The sequence below is a fragment of the Meriones unguiculatus genome, chromosome 6 (assembly GCF_030254825.1).
Source record: "Meriones unguiculatus strain TT.TT164.6M chromosome 6, Bangor_MerUng_6.1, whole genome shotgun sequence".
Lineage (NCBI taxonomy): Eukaryota > Metazoa > Chordata > Mammalia > Rodentia > Muridae > Meriones > Meriones unguiculatus.
The window spans coordinates 85,866,378-85,888,368 of NC_083354.1; the positions used below are offsets into that span (position 1 = coordinate 85,866,378).

At 37.7% G+C, this 21,991-nt stretch overlaps 1 protein-coding gene across 3 annotated transcripts in view; it reads right to left on the reverse strand.

Annotated features, from left to right (window-relative positions):
- The window catches only part of Gpbp1 (GC-rich promoter binding protein 1), a 58,998-nt gene that overhangs the window by 24,777 nt on the left and 12,230 nt on the right, over positions 1 to 21,991 (reverse strand). For all 3 annotated transcript variants that reach the window (XM_060385712.1, XM_021633610.2, XM_021633612.2), the window contains exons 3-5: positions 10,042 to 10,161; positions 1,188 to 1,311; positions 838 to 1,061 (exon numbers count right to left, since the gene is read on the reverse strand). In XM_060385712.1, the coding sequence (XP_060241695.1) occupies positions 838 to 1,061; positions 1,188 to 1,311; positions 10,042 to 10,104 (411 nt within the window). In that variant the 5' untranslated portion in view covers positions 10,105 to 10,161. The remainder of the gene's footprint in view (positions 1 to 837; positions 1,062 to 1,187; positions 1,312 to 10,041; positions 10,162 to 21,991) is intronic.

The following is a 21,991-nucleotide window of genomic DNA, read 5'->3' on the forward strand; positions in this document are numbered from 1 at the left end:
TCAGTCTGACACTTAGTGTGAATTCTAGGGTAGCAAGAGCTATGTGGGAAGACCCTGTCTGGAAACATAAGTACTAAGGACAATGTTTAGGACACTGTAATGCTTTGTATCATCACTTCACAGCACAGGCACTGTTAATGGTCACGACTAAACACCCTAAAATAAAATTAATAGAAAGGAGGCGATGTTTATTTTAGCAAATGGTTTCAGAAAACTCAATTCACTGGGATAGAAAGATCATTGTGGAAATTAGAAATTCATATCATGGGTGCAGGAAGCAAAGAAAAAGGGGGTGGCTACACTGTACCAGCTTTCTTTTTTAATTCCTTTTATGCCATTTGGAACCCAAGCCCATGCTGCTAACATTCAGGTTGAGTTTTATCCCTTCATTAATCCTCTCTGCAACTGGCAACCTGTTCTACATAGCAAGTTCCAGGCCATCCAGAGCTATATAGTGAGACCCAATCTCAATAAAACAAAAATCAAAGTTAATTTGACTTCCAAACACATGGCCTGTACCAACACACGTACAAGCACATACATAAAGCTAAAATGTAATAAATTGATCCCTTATAAAATATGAGGTTTAAAATAAAATAGACAAAAACAAGCAAACGTGACTCAAGCTTGAGTTCAACTCAGCCCAAGTTAAATCATGAAACCCGTACTCAATACAAAACACCCACAATTGGACAAGCACCTGTTAGGATGACTCTACAAAAAATTACCTGGACTAATTAAAACAAAACAAACAAAACAAAAATACCCTAGCAGTGCCTTGACACGAAAATGGCACTTTCACATACATCATTTATATTAAAATTATGAGAAACTTACAAAATCCTCTGCCTCAAACTGTCTGCGTTCTCTTTTGTCTTCTTTCCTCCCAGGCTCATTGTCAGGGATGCTGTTCTCATGTAGTCCTTGGCTTTTTCCAGAGTGGAAAACACTGCTACGAGAGCGGGGATTTCCACCATGGTGTCCCCCTCGATGGTTTATGTTTTCTGTACCATTTCTGCCATGCGTACGCCATCCATTTTTTTCTTTCCTCCCAAAATTACCTTTATTTAATAACAGTAAAGTAATATAAATTCAAAGACAGTTACACTTAATAAATAGCAATCAAAACATCCTAAAGATTATTTTTTAAATTATCATGAAGTCTATCACTCCTTAACAAATTTTACCTCCATTAGGACGTCCAATACCAGAATCAAAGCCATCTGAGGAGTTGTGTCGTCGACGATTCACATCGTAACGATTTTCTGTCCATGAAAAATTTTCAGAATGCTTCTCAAAATTCAATGATGACTGTAATAAATTAATACAAATATATTTATTAAGCCTAAATTTAACTTTAAAACCAATAACATGCCAACTTATTTCTAAGAGTTTAAATGGTTAAGAATACATAGTTACTTCCAAGGTATTTGAAATATGTATGAAATTAACCACATTGTTAGTCTCTTTTCTCCTGCTTTACAGAAAAAAAGCATACTTTTCTGAAAACTTCAAGAACTACATCTACTTTTCCAATAATAAGTAACAACAGCAATAAAACACTCCAAAAAAGCAAGCTTAAATGTGATACATTTTTCTTGTAACAAAGTGTAATATTCTGTACTGCAGTCACTTGATGTAAACATTTTCATTTTGTGGACTCTGCTTGTGCCTCACCCAGCTGACAATATTTTTTTTTTATGTAGAAGAAAACAGAATGAAAATGTTTACATCAAATGGCATGTAGATCTCTGTGAGTTCAAGGCCAGCCTGGTCTACAGATCAGTTTCCAGGACAACCAGGACTACACAGAGAAACTCTGTTGGGGTGGGGGGGATGATAAAGGAGGAGAAAGAAACTGTCAAGTGTGAAACATTTAAGTTTATTAGACTCTTTATAAAGTAGTAACTACAAAAGAATAGAGAAAACATTTCAAACTGCAAAATGCAAGGTCTTTGTAATGGTTACTTAAAAATACAAACATTAAAGATATAATCACAATCACAATCAAATTTCCCTTTCATAAATGAATTTACACATCATTAGAAAAGAAAAAAGTATACATCATTAGAAAAGAAAAAAGTGTAAGCTAGGTATAGTAGCGCCCACTCCTACCCTCCTTCCTTCTTTTAAGACAAGGTCTCAATTATGTATCCTTAGTGGGCCTAGGAGACTAGTAGACCAGGCTGGCCTTAAGAGAAAGGGCCTTCTTTAAAAACATGTAAAAGCCATGAATTGTGAGACATAATAATACAAATAAGGATAGCCTAACATGAAAAAGCAAGCAAAGGTCACAAAAAGCTAATCTCAGAAACAGAAAGAACTAAAAAGGAGGGAGAAAAGCTAGAGCAGTGAAGCTACCTAATTCCTTTGGAGCCCAGACACTTTGTAAGTCCCACATGCTAAACACAAGAGCTGCAGACTGCCGTTATGGGTTTGGGACTAGCTTTGGTCGAATCTTTCTTTGGTATGTCTATGCTCCCAATTCTTTTCATTTAAAACAGAAATGCTTACTCTGTGCTATTATATACTGAAGTATGACGCTTATTTTTAAGGGAGATTACTTTAAGTCTCAGAAGAGACACTGGAATTGTGAATAGTGTTGGGAATTTTGGAAGGTGAAACAAATGCATTTTGCATCATGAGATGGCTCTATGCAGGGTTCAAAAGCAGAAAGCTGAGTTTTGAATGTTTCACTCAATCGCCAGTTGGTGGCAATGTTTGGAAGCTACGAAACCTTAAGGAGGTAAGCCTGACTGGGGACGGGGACAGGCAGCATTACACAGCCCATTTGAGACTTCAGAGCAGAACTCTACTTCCTATTTACTCTCTGCTATCTGACAGCCTGTCTCAACTCCTACGGCCATGAGGGAATGACTTCCACAAACCAGAAACCAAAATAAAGGAGAAAAATGCAACAAAATGGAAAAAAACAGAATAGTGTTTCTGTACATCAAGTGAACCTGAAAGAGACAAAATTTAGTGATCCACAATAAAGCTGGCATTCTGTGTGCAGCTGGTAAGAGTATAAACAGATAAGGCATGCCTAAAAAAATTATGATAAATTGGCTATTCACCATATTCAAATGACAGAATCAAGTATTTTTATAATTAATAAAAATAACGGACTGTGTAAGTCTGCTTTAAAATACCAGTTAGTTTAGAGAGTGGAGATATTACTTCATGACCAACCAAATTTGCCTGATATCTATCAGGTAATGAGAAGGGAACTGAAAAATCCTGACAAGCTCTCTTATCTCTCTGCTCTCTTCTTTTGACGTTCTTTTAATTCTAAATTCCTACTTCCATTAAAGAACCGAATTAAGTACTCAAAGTTCTAAGTTAACAAGAGACCTCAGTATTTTACTCAGTTACAGACAAGATTTGAAATCTGACTGATCTAGAAATAAGTATGAAATACAAGCCATTCTTTTACTTAACAGCAACACTCTTTACAGACTAATGTTATTGAAAACATGACATTAATAACAGGCTCCATGCAATTAACAATGCTTTAAAGCACAACAAACTAATATGAGAAGGTATGTGGCCACAATTTCTAATTAGTGTATTAAAAACTACAAGTATTAATAGTATCCCAAATTTATGAGTACATACACTCATATGAAAATTTTTTAGTGTTAATTTTTTAAGATTTCTTATATATACAGTGCTCTGCCTGCACACCAGAAGAGTATATCAGATCTTACTACAGATAGTTATGAACCACTGTGTGGTTGCTGGGAATTGAACTCAGGACCTCTTCCCAGTAGGGTATTAAAGCAGATGCTGAGGCTCATAGCCAAACTTTGGGCAGAGTGCAGGAAATCTTATGAAAGAAGGGGGAGATAGAAAGAAAGAGCTGGAGGAGACAGCTTCCTCTACAAGGAAAGCAACAGAACCAAAAAAAAACAAAAAAACAAAAATCTGGGTCCAGTAATCTTTTCTGAGACTGATACTCCAACCAAAGATGATGCATGGAGATAACCTCGAAACCCTGAACAGATGTAGCCCATGGCAGCTCAGTGTCCAAGTGGGTTCTCTAGTAGTAAGGGGGAACACTGGCTATTTCTGACATGAACTCAGTGGATGGCTCTTTGATCACCTCCCCATGGGGGAGGGGGGGAGCAGCCTTACCAGGCCACAGAGGAAGACAGTGCAGCCAGTCCTGATGAGACCTGATAGGCTAGGGTCAGATAGAAGGGGAGGAGGACTGCTCCTGTTTGTGGACTGGGGGAGGGGCATGAGAGAAGAGGGAGGGCAGGATTCAGAGGGTATTTGTATATGGAAATCATGGACGAAACCTCTTAATCTTTCTCCCTCTAGGCCCCATCTCTACTCCAAAGGCTACATCAAACTACTGAGCCTATATTGTGCAAAATAACACCAAATATTAGGTTACTTTAAGCTGCCTTGAATTGGTAATACAAGACTCCAAGCCCATCTTCAACTAACACATCTCCATCATCCAGAACTTCACCACAACTTTCAAAGTTCTGGCCTCCTGCTACTGCTAGAAATATTGACAGTGGCCTTAATTAATGCTGTACTAGACAAATTAAATGCATCTGGTTTCAGCATCTATCAACCAATCAATCAAAATCTGACAAAAGTGGAACAGCTTGTGAAAATTCAGGTTCAGCCAAGAGTATACAAGGGCTGATGTAGGTAATTGGGAAAGGAAATCTACAGGCATGTGCATACCTCCACCTGGCAAGAACAGATTGATTTTAAATGGGAGTTGATCCCATAAATTCAGTGCAAAGGAAACATCTATCTAGGCCCTTCCCTCTGACTGTTAACCTCCAAAAGCCTTAGGAAGCATGACAAACCAGTGCCTCTTTTAGCAGTGCCTGTCTGCTAAGTCATGAATCATATACTTGTCTCTGACCCAAGGGTCTTTATTTGCGTCTTCAGCTAACATCCCAAAACAGTAGAAAGCATGTTTACTTGCTTGCAAAAGAGACAGACTGAAAGACCTTTCAAAGTCTCCTGAAAAACGGCCAGTGTTATAAAATCTAAATAAGAAACATAAGACTGAAAAAGGAAACAGAAAGTTGGTTTTGAAGAATATGGCTGTCCACATAAAAAGTTCAAGATGGACTTAGGGCATAGGTTAGTGGTAGTAGAGCACTTGCTTATTAGCATTTGATAAGTCCTGAAGACAATTTCTAGTCACAATAAAGAAGAAAAACACCAATCCTAGCAACACCCACAAAAAAGTATGTTAATCAAGAATGCTAGAAGACAGAAAACTAATATGAGATAAGATATATGACTACTAAAACCGTAATTTAAAAAAAAAACACAATTTAAGTACACTAAGGTACTATAATATATCTAGGGAAATATATGCAAGAATAAAAAGTAATTTAACTTTAAAGGCATTAAAGATGACATACAAGACCATATGCCTCTGTATTTATTTCTCCAACCTGTACTAAGAAAAGTAACTCAGAAAGACATAAAGCATGTCAACAGATAAGTCACAGAAACATACACCCAATGTTCCCAACAAGATGGGAAATAGAAGTGTAGAAGTAAAAAGTAAGTACATGTTGAGTGTAGAGGTAACGTTCGTATTTCCAAAAGTAATGCAAATGAAGCAAAATATTTAGGATATGACCATGTAGGTGACTGTATGCTTAAACATTTCATTAAAACCTTATGTATAGTACTTTTCAGAACATTAAAACATTGGGTATGTCAATTACTGACAGAGTACTTTCTTAGCACGCACAAGTTCATGGTATCAAACTCCAGAACCACCTCACCAAAGAGAGATTTTTTTTTCCTTGAGTCAGATTATGTAGTCCTGGCTGTCCTGGAACTCGTTCTATAGACCAGGCTAGTCTGGAACTCATAGATCTGCCTGCCTCTGCATCCCAAGTGCTGGGAATAAAGGCATGCACCACCATTGCCAGGCAAAAAGAGGACATATCATAAAGTGAGGTATCTACAGGAACTTATGCAGCTCAAATTAACACTTTAGGGGAAATCATTTTTCTTCTCCCAACCCGTTTCCCTATTTATAAATAGAACTCTATAGAACACTAGACCTAAATTAAACATTGAAAAATAGTCTTTCTGCAGCCTAAGGACTGATTTCTAAAACCATATTGTAGGACACAAAGCAAGTCTTAACAAATACAAGAAAATCAAAATGATTACATTCTAGCTGATCAAAACAGACTAAAACTAGAAATCAACAAAACTAAAGAAAACAAATTCACAGAGACTGAACACTGCTACCAAAGGATGAATGGCTCATTAAGAAATGTAAGAAAAAAATTAATCCCCAGAACTAAAGACTAGCTCAGTTTGTGTAGTGCCTGCCTATCCCCAGAGGTGATCCCTAGCATGCCCAAAATGGGCACAGTAACATATGCTTCTTTATAGTCCAAGCACACAGGAGATGGGGGGAAAGAGGCCAGAAGAAAAAGCTCATCCCCTCAACTCAAGAGTTCTTGAGGCCAGCCTGCCTGTTTTCAAAAACAAAAATAGCCTTCCCGTTCTATTTTCTATGAACATTAGGCTATCTCAGTAAAGCTGTTTATATAAACACACCCAAAGTCTAGATGTACATACCTATGTCCCACAAAAACACTTCAAGGAACTAAACTACCAGTCTGAATATTGGGATGCCCTTATCCTACTAAAAGATGCAATTATATTTTCAATACAAGCTTACACTGGTTATATTGTTAGAAAGTGTTAAAACAGCTTTACTATAACCACAGGTTTTTAATTGTGTCCATGAAAGAACAAATGACCAAGCTGACCCAGTGTAATAGACCATACTGAGAGATTAAGACTGTAAATTTGAAGACAGCCTCAGATGCAAACCAAGCTAGTTTACAAAATAAATTTGAAGCCATTCTGAAAGATACAGGGAGAGCTTGCATTTTAAAATAAACAAAGCGGTAATGATACTCTTAATAGCCACAAAAGAATATTAATAAAGATTCAGTTTTTACCTCTAGCAGAATTTAATAGGTTTGTTTTGTTCTTAATTTTCTACAATCAACATGCCTTTTGTTCCCTTTCTTGCTTTTTTTTTCCAATGCTGTAGACTGACTAGAGGCCTGTCAGCAAGGTACAACTCTAGCTCATCTACCATTTTTATAATTGCATTCCTGGGATCTTCTATCTCTAATACTACTATAAGCTATAGTTGCCTGTTCACAAGGATTACTTATCTCTTTTATATTAAAGGTAATGAGACAGGCTCTCTCACTGACCTGGAACTCACCAATTACACTGGGATGACTCAGTGGGTCCCAGGGACCCAGCCACTTGTCGCACTCTCCCCAATGCTGGGGTTAAAGGCACAGACCAACCTCAGTCTCCCCCACACACACCTCCCTATCCCTAACCCCACTTGTCTCTCTCAGTATGAGTTCAGGGGTAAAAAGTCAGGTCCTCATATTCCCACAACAAGAGTTTTTGCCTAATTCATCTTATCTCCCCAGCCTAAAATACTATGCTTTTGGTGACTGTTTAAGATGGTTTCACTATCTGGCCTGGAACAGAACTTGGTATGGAGACCATAAAGACCTCAAAATCAAGAGATTCACCTGTCTCTAGCTCCTAAGTGCTAACGTTAAAGGCATGTGCCACTACACCTTACTCAAAATGTTACTTTTATTGCAAGCCAGATCCAGCCAGGCTAAATGGGTGAAGGTGCTTGCCGCCAAGACTGAAAATCTGAGTGGGTCCTTGGAACCCCCATGGTAAAAAAGAACAACTCCACACAGGTTATCCTCTAATCTCCACACACACACACACACGGCTCTTCCAGAGGACCCACACAGTAGCTCACAGTCATCTATAACAACACCACCAGGGGATGAGATACCCCTTTTCTGACCTCTATAGACACCATGAATGTGCATGGTACACAGACATGCAGACTAAATACTCATACATAAAATAAAAATTGTTTTTAAAACTTTAGCAGATTAATTCAGAAACAAACTAAACCAAGTGCTTAAAAAAAGAACAGAACCACAAAAGCCATGTACTAGTACACAAAAGCAAGTAAAACTTGTCTTAATTAGATCTATGTAAATGCAAAAACACTAAGGCACAGATGGATGTAGTTTATATTTTGACCACATGATGGGGCTAAAATACTACAGATCTCAAAAAGGCACACAGGTGCAGTTATAACATTATCACCCTTAATCCACCTATCTGTTCATCATTCCAAAGAAAAACTGAGGACTATCATTATCCTGAACTAAAGAATGCAATGGTAATTACTGTTTATTCTACTTATTCAAGTCAAAAGTTTCCTTGGTCACAGGTTCTTTTCACAGCAATTTACAGCAGACTAAGGCAAACTTCATGACTAAGAGCTTTTTTTTCTTTTTAAGTTTCTCTTTTTTGTTTCTTTTTGTTGTTGTTTGGTGTTCTTCCCCTCCACCCCCAACAGGGTTCTCTGTAGCCTTGGCTTTCCTGGGCCAATCTCGAGTAGTCATCAATCTGAATTCTTAAGTAGTATTTGAGATATTGTTGTCTTACCCTAAAGCAGTGGTTCTCAACCTTCCTAATGCTGCAACCATTTAATACAGTTCCTCATGTTCTGGTGACCACCGACTATAAATTTATTTTTGTTGCTACTTCATAATTGTAATTTTGCTACTGTCATGAATTGTAATTAAATATTTTTGGAGATACAGGTTTGCCAAAGGATCCTGTAAATTGAGAGCCACTGCTCTAAAGGGACAAGTACAAGCTTGGACTTTTTGTGATATGGGATAAACATATATATTATATTAATAATCCCTCTCTCTCTCTCTGTGTCTTTAGCCTTGGCTCTCCTGGAACCTATCGTGGAGACCACCAGGCTGGTCTTGAAGTCAAGAGATCTTTTTGTGATGTGAGATAAACATATATTATTACCTACCTACCTACCAATCGATGACCTATCTACCTACCTACCTTACCTCAACCGGGTTTCACTATGTAGCCTTGGCTGATCTCTATGTAGTACTGGCCTTGAACTCACTGAGATCTGCCAGTCTTTGTGCCACCACTCCTGGTGCTAGTGGTTTGTTGTTTTGTTTTTTTAATAACCTCAGCTTATTTTTCATCTTAAAGATCACTATTCTTAGATTTTTGTTTGTAATTAGCTACTTGTTCTCTACTGAGACTTTTGTTTTTCAAGACAAAGTTTCTCTGTGTAGCCTTGGTTTTCCTGCACTCACTTTGCAGACTAGGGTGCCCTGAAACTCACAAAGATCCACCTGCCTCAGTACTCCAAAGTGCTGGGATTACAGGCATGTGCCACCCCGCCTGGCTGGTTTATTTGTATGTTAACAGTCTTATGACTAACATAAAGGATAGTACCAAAAGCTATTTGGAAAGTGAAATTGCCCTGAAAAAAACTTGTAAGTCTTATAATCATTAATAACCCAGGGTAAGGATAGAGAATTGTTATAGTGAAGTAAATGTACAGCACTTTTCTAGAATGAGCAGATAACTTTATAGAGAAATCAGTATGCAATATACAGAAGCCCTAAAATTTTTTTTCATTCCAGCACTAACTGTGCCCATGTTCTTAAGTCTGGAATACAATCATTTCACTTTCTCTCTGTCATTAATAAGTCAATAATTAAAATTTGTGAAACAAAAAGTAGGAATAAATCTAAAATATAACATTAAAAAATTATGATCAAATTAAATATTTGGCAAAGTACTCTGCAAACTTTATAAGGTACACCATGTATGCTAAGGTACCATTACTCCTCAGCAGCAAAGCAATAAAAATTATTTTTGAAAGGTTAGACAAGAAGTTCAATGTATCTATTGATATGAATTAAATATATATAAACTCTCAACACTACAAAAATAGAAAACTGGTCTTCACTTTTCTCCTTATCCTGTGACTGTAACCCAGGGCGTTGTGCAGGTTAAGGAAGAACTTTTACCACTGAGCCATCCCCCATCTCACTTCTACAGTGTGATTACATTTGTGTACAACATGAGCAAAATACAAGCAGAAAGGCAGAGTGATGCAAGAAAAAAAAAAAGTACCTTTGTTGATGACGGCGGAGTAGGAAAATTAAGCCAGGCTGGAGCAAAGTCATGCTGCGCCATTTAGGTCCAGTCTCTCCAACTCAGTGAAACAAGGCTTCAACACCTCATGGCAAGTCCCTGTCACATAAAAAGGGAAAAAAATTAGAACTGTGGCTTCTGACCAAAGTTATATCCATATGCTGTATCTCCTTTAAATTACACTTGACTGGGCATAATGGCACATGCACCCAGCACTCAAAGCCAGCCTATCTATACAGCATGTTCCAGAAACACACACACCCTATCTCAAAAGACAAAAAAAAAAAAAAAACCACCTAAATTACAATGATCAAATTGTAAGATTTCATTTGCAATTGCTAAATTATAATTACAGAAGGCCACTCTTTTAAAGTAAGTTCCTGAAATAGACCCCAATAGAAGTTTCCCAGCTGCATATGACTTTAATATCAACTCAGGCGACAGAGGCTGGTGGATCTCGGAGTTCAAATACAAGACTTCTAAAGAGCAAGTTCCAGGACAGCCAGATCTATATAGAGAAAACCTGTAAGTTTCCCATACTATAAGCTCCATATCACCAATTTGAAAGTTACTTGCTGCCTCCTCTTAAAAAAAAAAAAAAAAAAAGGTATCAGCCAACTTTTCAACAAATCAAAACATGCTATTAATGAAGTTCCTCTACTTTAATTCCTACCCAAGAAAATAACCTGAAACTAACCAATCAGTTATACTGTCTTCCTGTACCCTCTTTAAAAGATAATTTTTAAATTATCATACTTTTTCTTTTGTTTGCATCTTCTGTTCTTCTACCTACAAAGCCTACTTACACCTAGGCCCATCTAGACATGTTCTCTATTTTATAGAAAAGGGTTTCCCAAATTTTAGAGGAGCAATTAAGGCCTGGTAAGATCTTAAAATTTATAAACTTCTCTTTTCACATAATGAAGTTCTAGTTATTAAAAAGATCAGCTGGAGTGTGAAACAGATGGATACAAAAAGCAAAAAAAACTTTTTTGAGCAATTCTGGCAATTACAAAACTATGTAATTTTAAAATTTCAAACCGTACACTTAAAACTTGGGCAAGGGCAAATTTTTTATAAATACTTCAATAAAATTTTTTACTGACCAGACAATCAGAATTATTCCTCCTAACAGAAACTATGAATCACATGGACCATCCATAATTTCAGGGGGAAGGGGCTGCTCATGTTCCTTGCTCTCAGGAACACCAAATGAGGGTGGTGGAGTTACAGTCAGTTCTGAGCCCTGTGGGTGCTAGAATAGAACCTGAATAGAATAGGCCTCTGAAGTACAGCAAGTGCTCTTAATCACTGCATCTCTCCGGCTCTAAGATACACTCTTAGCCATATCCCAAAAAGAATTTTAAATATAATTAACTGCCAATGTGCAGAAAACTCAAGACAACTGTAAGAACAGACAGCAGTGATAGTGCACACTTTTAATCACAGCAGTCAGGAGGCAGAGAGGCATGTGAATCTGAATTCTAATCCAGCCTGGTCAAAAGAATGAACTCCAGGACAGCCAAGGCTACAAAGAGAAACCATGTCTCAAAAAAACAAAAAGTAAAAATAAAAAGAACATTCATAGGAAGAAAAACATGAAACTGCAAGAAAAACCTGATTAATTCCTCTAGCTTTACTTGCTTTTGGTGACTTGCTTTTTACAGCCCATTTTAGAAGTCATCTAACCAAGTCACACAGTCTCAATAGCTTTGCTACTTACTATACATACTATCTCTGATATGCTAACCAGATGGCAACCGCTGTCTGATCAGTTTTTTAGCAACTTGAAGATAGCTTAAAATCAATTAATGCCACTGACCTTTCACTTTGGCCTATAAAAGTGCCTGATGACTAATTCTTTTTTTTTTTTTTTTTTGACATTAGAGAGAAAAAAATCTCCATTTCCTGTGCTTGGTCCATGAATAAGGTATAATTACACACACACACACACACACACACACACACACAGATAACCACTACTGTCATCTTATCCCCAATCACCTTTCTCTATATCTCAAATCACCCAGACTTCCTTGAACCCATAAGTACTCTTAAAAGCTGTCTTCAGAGTCACATTTGAGACTTAAATGACCCAAGTTTGGCCACTCTGGGAATAAAACTCCCTTGCACAAAACTCATTATTTTAATTAATGGCATAATACATACAAAACGAGCCTAATTCTGAAACAAGTAATCAGCCTTCAACAAATAAATGTGTTGTGTTTGCTTTCTGAGATAGTTTCACTGTATAGTACAGGTAAGGCAGGCCTCCCCCTCCTGATCCTCTTGCCTCAGCTTTCCTAATGTCGAGATTCTAAACATTCAAAATCACACCAAACCAACAAAAAACTTTTAATAAGCAAAACAACCAAACACAATATACAGATCTTGTATAAATAACTACTCAACAAACCAAGCTTTACAAAAAGGGGGGGGGGGGGTAAAGGAGACAGGGATAGCACACAAGTAAAGGCACTTGTTACCAAGCCTGATGACTTCAGTTCTACAGGAATGAATCATATCGGGGAAGAACAGAATCCAGTCCAAGATATTCTCTATATTCTCTAACACCCACCCACCCACCCACCCAGGGAGAAAAAGGATATAAAATGGAATCTGAAATGAAAAGGGGCTATGTAAAAAACATTATCCACGGGTATGGACCCATCAATAAAGAACCCTCACCTGACATGAATAATCAATGTCCCGAGTTTGTTCCTAAGAAAAAACTGAGTACACGCCATGCCTGATAATATTTAATATCCAGAATATATCAAGAACTCTTAAAATTCGTCAACAAAAACTGGGATGGCGTATACCTTTAATCCCTGCACTCCAGAAGCAGAGAAGGTGGACCAAAGAGTTTGAGGCCTGCCTCCACATAAGGACTTCCAAGATAGCAAAGGCTACATAAGACCTTGCCTCAAAACAAGAAGGAAAGAAGGGAAGGAGGGAGGGAAGAAAAGAGACAGGAGAAGGGAAAAGAGGAGGGGGAGGGAAAAAATGGCAAAAAAGAAAAAGAAAAAACACTTCTTAAAAATAAACAAATACATAATTAGATATTTCTAGGTATTTTCCTTGAGAGCTACAAATGGTCAATACTCATAAAAACACCCTCAGCATTACTAGCAAAATGGTCATTAGAGAGATTTAATTCAAAACTACCGTAAGGTACCAGTTCACATCTACCCACTACGATAGGTATATAATCTTTTTTAAAGCAGCAAAAACTAAGAACTGGAATTGAAGATGTTAAGAAAACTGGAACCCTTGTACATCACTGTTATGAAGATAAAATTGTACAACCACTATAAACTGTATTTGGCAATCCTTCAAAAAGTTTAACACATAATTACCCTATTATCCACAATACCTTCATTCGGCATGCTCAAAGAATTGAAAACCATACTTAGAAATCTCTATACCAATGTTTGTAGCAGCAGTTCACAATCCTCCCAAATGTCCATAAACAGACAAAAGAATACACAATGGACTGTTAGTCATAAAGTAAATTAAATACTGATACATGACAGGAGTACAAAGTTAAAAACACGCTAACTAGCCAGGTGATGGTAGTGCACACTTGGTAATCGCAGCACTTAGGAGGCAGAGGCAGGCAGATCTTTGACTTCAAAGCCAGCCTCATCTACAGAGAGAGTTCCAGCACAACCAGAGCAACAGAGAATACTGACTCTAAAAACAAAAAATAATAATAAAGAACATGCTAACTAGAAAAAAAGGTAGCACATACACACACACACACAATCACATGACTCCAGGTACATCTCTTAAGAAATAATTATATAACAAAAGAGAAAAAGTTGATCAGAAACTGATAGAAGGATGAAATATAAAGTGCTAAGCACATAAAATTTTCTTTTAGGAATATAAGTACATTGTTTAATTTCATGTAAGTACCTCATGAATTTACAACTAAATTTCAATAAAACTGTACACCTTAAATATTAATTATGTAACTTTTACCTCAGTGAAAGTAAGCAACAGGAACAATGTATTTTAGCCATTCAATGAAATAAACTATAAATCTAGCCATGTATTCATGAGACTAACTTACCTATGCAATCTTAATTAAGTACCTCCATCCCAAAAGTTATTACAATTCTGCAGTATAACAGCCTCACAAATAACACTATGATAAACAGATTACAGTGGACATCATTAATAATAAACAATTTGGCAATGTGTGTCCCAAGACAGAAAGCAATAAACAAAACCAAGTATCTCTTATTCTACCCCAAAGATGCCTAGCTTCTATGTAAACACAAGAAAGGCAGACTTAGGCTGGCAAGATAAGATGGTGCATTGTTTCAAGGCACTTGCTGCCAACACTGACAACCTGAGTTCAAATTCTAGAACCAACATGGTAGAAGAGTCAATTCTCAAACAAATTCTGGTCTGGAAATCAACATGACATGCAAGTTCCACCCCACTAGCCCCATCAAAAAAATCTTCAAGAATATCAAGTTACAAGGCTGGAGAGATGGCTCAGTGGACAAAGGTGCCTACTGTCTAGTCTGAGGAACTAAGTCTAATCCCAAGGGCCCACATAGTTAAAGCAGAGAGCAGAGACCATCAGGTTGGGCTCCACTTCACATATACCATGACCCACACATGCACAAACAAAATAAATGAATAAAATATAGTTTAAAAATTCCAAAATGAAAATCAGGTTACAAAACTCAAGAAAATATTTATTTTTATAAACTGGTCCAGCTGTTAAGCATGTTCATTCTTTTGGACATGCATGTATGCATGTGTTCAGGCACGGATATGTAAGTACATTCACATGCATGTCAAGACCAGAAGTCTTTCTCAGCCCCTCTGAAAGTATTTACTGAGCAAGGGTATGAAGCTTAATCTAACAAATTCAGCTGGTCTACCAGATTGCTCCTGGGATCCTGCCTCTACCAATGAGATTATAGCAAAACTGGCGTAACTACTAAGAAATCTGGTCTTTTCAGAATGAATGTGTATGTTGGAATTCCCACTAGAAATTCTCATTATTTTGTCTTTGATCGCTCCAGTTTGACCACCTTGTCTTCAAGCTCAGATATTTTATCTTGATTCACTCTAGTCTACTCCACAAAGCTTTTTCATTGACTTACAGTATCTTTCATTACCAGCATTTCAGATTGGTTTTTTTCTCTAATTTTTCTCTTAAAAAACTCCTAGGCTGGACATGCTGGCATATGCCTGTAATCCCAGCACTCCAGGAAGCACAGGCAGGCAGGCGATGTCTGTGAGTTCAAGGCCAGCTTGGCATATCTCTATGAGTCCAGTATATCTCTGGGTAGTCAAGGATACACAGAGAAACCCCGTCTCAGAAAAGCAAACTCAAAACACCATGACCTTTAAAGCCAGGAGTTGTTTGGTTGCCAGGCATAGTGGCACAGACCTTTAATCCCAGTGCTAGGGAGGCAGAGACAGCCAGATCCCTGTTTGAAGCCAGCCTGGTCTACAAAGGGAGTCCAGGACAGCCAGAGCTATTACACAAAGAAATCTTGTCTCAAACAAACAAACAAAACCAAAAAAGTTTAGTGACAAGACAAAGAACAAGGTATTTCCCTGATACCAAACTCTGATCATAGAAACCACACATCTTCAGTTTACCTCTTAACAGAACATTTCTGTGCTTTTACTTACAAGTAAAAAGAAAATTATAAAATTGTATCTGCTAGAAGGTTGCACAAATACATGCACAGATGTCTCCCTTCCAAGAAAAACCATTTATTTAAGCAGGAAAAACATTATATCCGGGGAATAGGATGCTTGTAACAGTCAATTTTTAATACTACTAGAGAGCACTACACAAAATACACTTACCATAGAAACACACATCTAAAAAAACTTTCCAGGGCTGAAAATACAGCTTAAGATGAGAATACAAGCTGAGCTAACACTTAACCTCAGTAGTACCATGCATATATACCATATGAAATCTTGATTTCAACAAGCAATTAAAAAAAAAAAAAGCCAAAATCTTATAAGGAACTGATATAGACCTAAAAAGATAATGTCTACCAACACTTAAGGGCACTTAGTACTCTTTCAGAAGACTCAGCACACAGCCTGGGCATTGAAATTACTGTCTTCTACCTCTCCAAGGCCAAGTTATTTGGTGCTCGGGGTCAGCTTGATGCATGCTTGGCAAACAAAATACCACCTGAGCTACACCCCCAGTCCCGACAGAAAAGACAAAAATTTAAGGTTCAACTCTCATGTGCTTCATGTCCTTTGATAAATGACAGATACATATACATCTATGTAAATACAGATTTAGATAGATGTAGATATAGATCTATAAGATATAGGTGTATGTATCAAAAAGAGGCCATGAACTGAAAGGGGCAAGGGAAAGAGTATGATGCAGGGAAGGTTTAGAGGGAAGAACAATAAGAGGGAAAAAAATGATCTATTATATTCTAATTTTTTTTAATTAAGTACACAAAATTTTACTTACTGGGTTTCCTCACAAAATTAAAGCAGGCTAAAACTTCAACACATCAGTCTACAGGGACCTTTTGTGTTTTAAGAGTTGGTAAAAGTAAATTTTAAATTAGAATTGTACTGTACTGTACAGTGAGGACTAATTGGGATAAAATTTAAATCAAACCAACTAATTTAATGAATGGCCAACATAAACATTTGGGCTAAGCAATGAAAGATACAAGGCACAAGGGAGCAGTCAAGACCCCTGACTTTAACAACAAGCTACAAAAATAACTGTAAAACTAAGTTGCAGCCACAGATCCTTTCAGGGGACTTTTGAGCATAACTTTTTCTCAGAAGTATTTACTATTAGAAAAGTACCAGCAGAGGGGAGGCTGGAGAGATGACTCAGAGAATTCCCAATAACCACATGGTGGCTCACAACCATCTATAAGGAGATCTGATGCCCTCTTCTGGTGTGCAGACATATATGCAGGCAGAATACTGTATACATAATAATCTTGAAACAAAAATGAAAAAAAAAAGGGGCCATCAGGATACAGTGGCCCATGGTCTGTACTCTCAGCACTCAGGAAGCTACGGCTACAGTGTTGCCACAAGCTCATGGTCCGCTAGGATAGATAGCAAGACTGCCTGAGAAAGTAAAAAACAAAAACAAAAAAAAAAAAACATAGCCAGGAATGGTGTCTCACCTGTCTGTAATCTAAGTGAAGTAGGGGATTACAAACTCAAGGTCATTCACTGCTCTATAGAGAACTATAGACCAACCCTAAGTATCAACACTGTAATGGCTCCAATAAAGGAAAGGATAAAATAGACAGAATCAGAATTTTAACAAGTAAGTAGTCTATCCCTGAACCACAGTCAATAAATGACAGATCCTGATAAAAATAAGACCCTGGTCTTTATACATTTCAAAGGCTGCTTAAGACCAGAGTGATACACTTATAATCTCGGCACTAACTGGGGAGGCTGAGGCAGGAGGATCTCAAGCCTGAAGTTGGCTTGGCCTACCTAGTAGGACCCTATCTCAAACTCAAACTCTCTCACACAGAGAACATATGAACAAATGAAGGAACATAAGAGGGAGGGTGGGAGGAAGGGAGAAAAACCCAATCTGTCAAATTCATCTAATAATTTACTAAAATATACAAAAAAATCTGCTACCTACTCTTAAATAACCGCTCTCCTTGAGTCCTCTTTTAGTTCATAAATGCATACAAATGTCTATCTACATTACACTACGATATAGCCATAGTCTTGATGTCCTTTTAAAACATCTTAATGTTTATCCAAAACCTGTGAGGCCTCTTAGTAGGCTTAGTTTATCTTCAATTTGTGTTTCTTATACTTAACACTACTAGGCTCTGTAAATCGCAGATAGCTTAGTTCAATATAACATGAACAAAACAAAGTATCTTTATGGGAATGGTATGACCAAAAACAACATCCTTCCTTGGAAAACTTAAAATTACCTTATAATGTAGGATTTCACATTTTAGGGCAGGATTTATAAACTAGGATCAATAATTGTTAAGTAGATGCTAATAAACTACTCTTTAAAATAAGAGTAGCCACTGTTAATTTAACATTTTCAAACTTCCATAGCCCAAGACACAAGACTATAATACTTGAAAATACTTTTAATTAAGCAGAAAATAAAACTATCTTCGAAATCTAATGCTGAAAGACAATGGTATTTATCACTGTTTCTCCCTGCCTTAAAAACACCCACGTGCTGGGAGGGGTGGGAGGCATCTGTGTGACAGCTTGTGTGTGGAAACTGAGGACTCTAATTCTCTCCTTCACACTTTATAGAGGTTCTAGGGAACAATCTCAAGCTGCCAAGCTTGACCCATTATGAACTGAGCTGTCTCACCAGCCTTGAATCAATGTTTTGAAAGTAATTTTGCTAACTATTTACAACAAAATAACAGGCATAATTGTATGTTCAAGGGTGACCAACACCAGAATCACAAAACCTTTAGACTATGCTGTTAACCTTAACTTAGCCTGTTAAGCACTTTACTGAACTACAGTTATATCAAACCATAAAATACAAGCCTTAAATATGTTCCCCCATCAACTCAGGCCCCTTAGGCTCCAAATAGACCATTATATTCTTAGCAAATTAAGTATTTGGAAAGATCAAAATATTTACAGTCACTTTTACTCCCCACCCGTCCCACCTCTTTTTTCCCCTAGGGAGACATCTAGATCTACATTTAAGAAAGTACCTTGTTTCTCATTCATTCAAGTAGTTTCCAACCTAATTCAGGTTCCACAATCATTTCAGCACTCATCTAATACTTAGTAAGCCTCTAGAAGGGATCGGTAACATTCTTTCTTACATACAGATCCAAAGGAAGACCACATTAAGAAACTCCGAAAAAATAATTAAAACTTCAGTCCCTACCAGACATGGCAGAGGCAGAAGGATCTCTGAGGCCAGCATGGTCTATCTGGGGGGTGATGGGGGGAGGGAACAATAAAATAAAAAAGAATACAGAAAGAGGAGAGTACAATACAATAGAGTACATACAACATAGTAGTAAGAGAAACTATCATAGCAGGTAACACCTGAGTTAAAACTGAACTAGCCAGGTGAAGGACTGCACAAAAAAAAAAGTTCCAACTGGTTGAAATATTAAAGCAGGAGGATCCTGGAGCCCAGGAGTTCTAAATCATCCCTCTCCCTACAAAGAAAGAAAATGGGGAGAAAAAGGGAGCAGAAGGGAATGCAAGAGCTAATGAAAACAACTGAAGAAACATGAAGACTTTAGAACAATGGTTCTCAACTTGTGAGTTGTGACCCCTTTGGGGTGTGAACAACCCTTTCACAGGGTTTGCATACCAGATATCCTGCCTATCAGACAGTTACATTACAATTCAAAACAGTAGCAAAATTATAGTTATCAAGTAGCAATAAAATAATTTTATCATTAGGGGTCACCACAACATGAGGAACTGTGTTGAAGGGTTGCAACATTAGGAAGGTTGAGAACCACTTGTCTTAGCTAATAAGGAAACTGTGGTGTTTTCAAAGATAAGGTAGACCACAAAGTTGCAGAGAAAAAAATGAAAAAGTGATAAAGACTTATACAATAGTATATTTAGTTCCAATGGAAAGACACTGAAGCCTCTTGTTTTTAAGTATGTGTGTCTACCACCCTGTTCGGTGCAGCTGCACGGGAGATAAGAGGTATGGGATCCTGGAAATGGAGTTGCAGGCAGTGTGATCAGTCCAGGAGGGTTGCAACCAAACTTAAGCCCTCTGCAGAAGTTGTTCACACTTCACCCCCAAGTCATCTCTACCATCCCAATTATCACCACTTGTAAAGGACCATTATGCTCTGTGAATAAGCTATATAGTATAAATGGTAAAGAAAGGAGGCTAAGGCAGTCATTCAAATGAAAACAGGATTTATCTTGGACAAATGTAGAAAGCAATGGAATAGAAAGGTCTAAGAGATTTGAGGTGGAACAAACAGAATTGCTAAGAGTCCATGGAGACTGGAAGTCAAAGATGATTCTCCCACATTCCAGTTTGGTAAGGTAGATCAGGAAGACGTTTATTTAGATAAAAATGAACAAGAAAACACGGGGGGAAGGGACGGTGGCGCAAGCCTTTAATTCCAGCCCATGGAAGGCAGGCAGGCCTCTGAGTTCAAGGGCAGCCTGGTCTACAAAGTGTGATCCAGGACAGCCAGGGCTACACAGAGAAATCCACCCCCCCTCAAAAAATAAAAAAAAAAGTAGCAGGTATGGCAGACCACTCACCTAAATTACATTAAGACTTTAAATTCAATCTCTGCCCGCAAAGGCTAAGGCTGTAGCATTCTGTTAGTATAGCTACCTACCTCAATCTCTAGTACTACCAGGAAGAAAAAAGTAAACCACTTAGTTGAGGTTGCCTTGAAAGTTTGGAATATGAGCACAATTTTACATGTGGAGGATTCAAGAAAGATAGTTACATGAGATGAAGTTTTGGACTGGACATTTAAGATTACCTAAATAGGGCCAGGCTTGATGATCCACACCTGTAATCCCAGAACTCAAAGAGGAAGATAGACTGCCAAAGTTCAAGGTCAGTCTCATCAACTCATGCATGCAGACCAACCAGATGCTATCTCCAAAAAACAAACAAAAATAACTATGATGCCAAACTTCCAGATTACCCAAGTAATCATACCCAAGTATGATCTAAAGGTATAATGCACTATCTTAACAATTTTAAATGTGTATATATGAAATATATAGTACACCACATACACATTAACACATACTACTCAACTCAGTCTCTTCATTTTATAATTATGTACACTCTCCAATTCACTCTCCCCTCTTGGTTGACCCCACGGTCCTTAACCATTTTAGGTTGTCTCAGTTTTTTTGAGGGTTTGTTGATGAGACAATATTTCACTATGTAGCCCTAGTTGGCCTGAACTTTGCTTTCATTATGCTGGATTGCAGGTCTCAGCAACCACACCCCACATTCCAATTTCTTTAACTATAGACCTCAACCCCAAATGGTATCACCTGACTGAATTTGTAAAAATAATAATACGACTTTAGTAAAAGGATTCTCATTGCCCCCGCCCACCCCGTGGCGCATGCCTGTGATTCCAGCACTCTGGGGGGCAGAGGCAGGCGGATCACTTTGAGTTTGAGGCCAACCTGGTCTACAAAGCATATTCAGGACAGCCAAGGCTACACAGAGAACCCCTGTTTAAAAAGATCCTCAGTGCTTAGCAACCAAAAATAACTCACAATCAAAAAATTAACAAATCTGATGTTCTGACAGCATTGATCCCTGCTGCATCAAGCATATTCACAAAGCTCTGGTTCTAAATGTAACATTCACTTCACTCTGCCTGATGTTATAACCTACCATACAGGCTGCAAAAAAGGAAGAAAACAGAAAAAAAAAAAAAAAAGTTACCTCAAGATTTCAAGACTATACTATTACCAAACTTTAGACAAAGTTTTCTGCTTTTAAACAAAACAATTTAAGCATGGGAAATGAAGACTTATTTTTCTATCACCATCCCTCATAATGCACCAATCAATGTATCTTTCAACTGTATTGTTAGAACATTTGATTTTAAGAAGTTATCTAAGCGTCAGCTAGATATAACAGTAAGGTTAAAGGGGTCAAAGCAAACTTGATTTCCCAGGACACATGGGAGGACAGAGCCTAAGTTGTCCTCTAACCACCACATGCATCCTGTGGCACTTGCACCCACCCACACAATAGATGGATGGACTCATGGGTGGGGAGACAATTAGACTTTCTGGCTTGGGTTTTGTTTTGGGGGGGTACTCGTTTTAAACTGGGAGGTTTACTTAATGCTTTTTGGTTGTTTATTGTTTTGACGTTATTTTCTTTTTAAGACTTCACATAGAACAAACTAGCCTACAATTCTCTACATAGCTGAACTCCTGATCCTCCTCC